The following is a 4636-nucleotide window of genomic DNA, read 5'->3' on the forward strand; positions in this document are numbered from 1 at the left end:
TTTCATGGAAGAGAATATACACATGGCAAAGAGGCCCATGAAAAGATGCTCAACATCGTTAGCCATTGGGGAAATGCAAATTAAGACCATAATGAGGTATCAGAGAATAACTAAAATTAAAGTATCGTGACAACATCAAATGCTGGCGAGTACATAGAAAAATTATATCACATCACTGGTGGGAAAATAAAATGGTTTATAGCCACTCGGAGAAACAGCTTGACAGTCTCTTTTAATCCTAAAATTAGATTCACCCTACAACGCAGTAATTGTACTCTTGAGCATTTATCCAAAAGAAACAAAAACTTAATTAAGTTCCCACAGAAACTTACACGTCAATGTTCATAGCAGTTTTATTTATAACAGCCAAAAACTGGCGACTACCCAAATGTCTTTCAATGGATGAATGTTGAAACAAATTGTGATAAAATCTTATGACTGAATACTACCGAGCAACAAAAAGGAACAAATTATTAATATATGCAAAAATTGAAATGAACTTCAAGGGAATGATGCCGAGGGAAAAATGTTTTAAAGCCAATCTCTGAAGATTAAGTAATTCATGATGATGTTTACACATTATTCTTAAAATAACGAAACTGTGGAGATGGAGAACAGATTAGAAGTTGCCAAGGGTTAGAGATGGGGGTAGATGGTACAGCGGGGGAACTTTGTGAGGTTTGTGTGGTCCCAGTACAAATAATACAGCAATCTTGGTTTTAATCCCTAAAGATGTTTAAAAGCAATTCCTAATAAGAGGTGTCTAGATATTTAGCAATGGCAGCAGATTAGAGGTATAGCTCCCCAACATGACAACTTCAAAACAGATGGTACTAATTCAATGCATATGTTAATTTTAAAAAGGCCAATCACAATACTTAAATGGTATATATCTTAACGATATTATTCTAAGGATCCAGCTATACCAGATGGACTAGCATGATTCTCTGTACATTCAATCTTATTTAAGACAGTAAATCTTATAATAAGACAGTTAAAAAAAGAAAAAGAAAAAAACAAACAAACCAACTACAGTTGGATATTCTCATAGGAAGATGAGGGGAAAATATGTAGCAGTGGTTCAAAAGCTTAAGCAGTGGCACCTAAATTTGCCTGCACATTAGAATCATCTGAAGCACTTTTTAAAAACCCTCACACCAACAGTTGGGCATCCTAAACCAATAAAATCATTTTAAATCTCCTCAGACGATGCCAATGTCTAGCCAGAACTGAGAAACAGTGGACTAAGCAGAAGGGGATGTTTCTACAAAGATTTCTTAACAATAAGTCCTTTCACCCAATCAGATTTACACACACACCCCCACCGCCGCAACTGTGTAAAGAAGGCTAGATGTTGTCCATACTTGCTTAGCTTTAATTAGCACTTGTGACTTGCCCAAAACCTAGATCATGTTTCCCCTAAATTTCATGTTATTCCCTAAGTTTTTCAAATCCAGGGCTAAGGGGTTTGCCAGGATGAGATTTTAAGTGCTCACACAGGGGAAGTCCCTGGCAAACCAGGACAGAGGTCACTCTACACTGAAATGTAAAGCATCCTAAATAACCCTGCCACTACTCCCAGATACTAGTCTGTGCCAACCAGTGGAGAAAAGGCATTCTCCATTACTACCACGGCAAATGCTGCTGTACTTGACTTGGCTACTCCCTAACTTTTCCAGGTGCCACTCCCCTTAACCTGCTGGTGGACGCTTTGGCCAGCTGACAATGCAGATATTTTCAAACTTTTAGGTGAATAAAAATCATCTGGAGGGCCAGTTATAACAGAGATCACTGAGCCCCACCAGAGTTGCTGATTCCATAGGGCTGGGACAGGGCCCTAAAACTTGAATATATGACATATTATCAGGGGACGCTGGTAAAGCTGGTCAGGTTGTTACCGAATGCAGGTTCATGTGTCTAAAGCACAGTGAGGCCAAAGAAACCAGAAGGTAGGAGTCTGGAGCAGAGAAAGGTTTATTGCAGGATCGAGCAAGGAGAGGGGTGGCCCGTGTTCCAAAACACCCTGAAATCTCCAAAGGATTTCAGCAAAGCATTTTTAAAGGTCAGGTGAGGGAGGGACGTCCCAGGGAATGTGATCATCTCATGCACAATCCTCTGATTGGTTGATGTTGAGGCCACAGGACAGGTAACATTATCCATCCTTAGGTGCCAGAAGGTCTGGGGGCTACGTGCTCATGATCATCAAGGAGTTCATTTCTTCCATTGGCTGGTGGTTTTTAGCATCTGAAAACTCCAGAAATATGCCTGAGATACTATTATCTGAGTACTTCAGAGAGGAACTACAGCAGAGGCTATGGGGGATGGGTTTGTCCTAGGAAGGCCCCATAGGGTACTGCTCGGTTACAAGGTGACCATACTTTGAGAACCACTGCTCTAGTGGCTTGGAATGTTAAGAAAGTAATGGAAGAATCCCTACCCAGATCTAGCTTCTAGTATCGCCAGCTATTTTGGTGGGGGGAAGGGTAAGTTTTGTCCTTGCTTGGACTTCTTGTTCACTTGTATCAAAGCCTATTTGAGGCAGTGCGCTTGGCAGTCCTGCAGATCTGCCTTTTGCTTCAACAGTGTTTGGAATGAACAGACCCAGGGACGCTCCTTGCTCCAGCCCCCGACAACCGTCCAGCCTTTCTTCCTGTCGCAACCTTTGGAATCAGCCACTCAGCTATCCTCAGCCTCCAGGACAGGCCAACACCGTTTTTTGAGCTTAGCTCCTTATCACTGATCAACCACGAGTTCCCAGGTTCGTCAGAATTATTCCATCGAGGTGGAGGCCGCCGTCCACCGCCTGTTAACATGCATCTGTGGACACTTACCTCTCTCTGAGCTTCTATTTCGACAGCAACAATGGGACTCTGGACAGTGGGGGCCACATTTTTCGCCAACTGCCTAAGGAGAAGTGTGAGGGCGCCCAACGTCTCTTGAAAATGCAAAACCAGTGCTGCGGCCGCGCCCTCTTCCAGGATGCGCGGAAGCCTTCTCAAGATGAGTGGGGTAGAACCCAGGACACTGTGGAAGCCGCCGTTCTTAGGGAGAAGAACCTGAACCAGGCACTATCGGATCTGCACACCCTGGGTCCTGCCCGCACACACTCCCACCTCTGTGACTTCCTGGAGAGCCGCTTCCTGGAGGAGCAGCTGAAACTCATCAAGAAGATGGGCGACCACTTGACCAACCTCCGCAGGCTGGCTGGTCCGCAGGCTGTGCTGGGCGAGTATCTTTTCGAAAGGCTCACGCTCGAGCACAAACAGGAGTCTCTGAAGTGCAGCGGCCTCTGAGGAGCCCCTCTGGCGTCAGAGTTCTGCCTGAAGCCCAGCTCTGCATCCACTAGGCAGCTTTGTAACCGCCCTGGAGCCCTCTCCCAAGCCTTGGACCAAATGGAAACAATAACGCTTTTTGCAGAAGAAAAATAAAAAGCCTATTTGAAACACAAACAGAATAAAGAGAAAAAAAGAAATATAATGTATATATATATATATATACACAGGTTCTTTTAACATATGGATTGCCCCACTTTATCTGTGTGAAACAAGTTTGTTCCCGTTATTGGGCTAGTCCTCAAGTTTTGCTGCTCGTATTAATTACCTAAAGAGCTTTGAAGAAAAACATTGGTGTCTGGGTCCCAGCCCCAGAGATTTTGATTCAGTAGTTCTAGGGAGGAGCCTGGGCACATGGAGGTCTCAGAGTTCCCCAGGTGATTCTAATGTGCAGCAAATTTGTGAACCACCTTTTGGCTTCAATCCAGCTAGTGATCAGATATTAAATCTAAGACACATGGGCTACTGCGTGAGCTCTGTTGCTAGGTGTATTCCATTTTCTTCCTCCTGGAAGATTCGTGCCAGGGAAAATGATTGATAGTTGTGTTACTTCTCTGAAGTGGATAGAACTTTCCAATTAGCGTGAACAGGGGAGGGTGAATGGGTGAATGCAATAAGGTGTATCATTTACGTATTGCCGTATGTGTATGGCTAGAAGCTTTTGCAACTGACGTCTGCCCTACTTTTCATGCTAATGGTAATGCTTGTCCTCCTAATGCAGCTGTAAACTTTATAAGCCCATAGGTAGACAGCATCACAAAATATTTACCCCTCCCCACTGGCCCACTCTCAAGCTTCACTCCCCTTCCCCAATACACAAATGTACATCAATGCGCTTGAGACCAATATCAACATACTGACCTTCAATTCTTCTACTTTGCAGCTTCCCTCTTATCAGGAGATGTCAGCATTTAGTGCAAGGACAAATGCTTGCCTCTTGGTGAGTAATGTAGACAATGCCTCCAAGAGACAAATAGCCCTTACGGAGGGGGAAAAAGTCTTTCAAAATGGTTGATGCCCAGAGGAGGCATTTTCAGTCATCTCAGCTTAGGGGTCAAATATCCAATATTAAAAAGGTTAAAAAGAAGAAGAAGAAAGCAAGGAAGAAAAGAATGAAACAATTTTCTTAGCTCATAGTAATAAGGCAGTTTTCCATAAAAAAAAGACTTAAGCCTTAAATTCTCTTTCCTAATCAAAATGTGCTTTTCCATCTTTAGACTATTCCTCTTATATCCTGTATTATTAATGATGCTTAATTCTTGAAATAGCACATGGATGAAAACAGAAGCTAACCTCTTGTCCAC

The 4636-nt window shown here is 43.2% G+C and overlaps 1 protein-coding gene across 1 annotated transcript; it reads left to right on the top strand.

Annotated features, from left to right (window-relative positions):
* Positions 1-642: 642 nt before the first annotated feature.
* On the top strand, positions 643-3442 carry LOC308626233 (ferritin light chain-like; the record flags this gene model as incomplete). Its single annotated transcript, XM_081251088.1, is given in 4 exon segments — positions 643-678; positions 2759-2801; positions 2804-2823; positions 2826-3442. Coding segments are annotated over 4 exon segments (567 nt in total). The 3' UTR covers positions 3294-3442.
* Positions 3443-4636: the final 1194 nt, after the last annotated feature.

Source organism: Mesoplodon bidens (assembly GCF_964165515.1).
Source record: "Mesoplodon bidens genome assembly, chromosome: 12".
Taxonomy (NCBI): Eukaryota; Metazoa; Chordata; class Mammalia; order Artiodactyla; family Ziphiidae; genus Mesoplodon; species Mesoplodon bidens.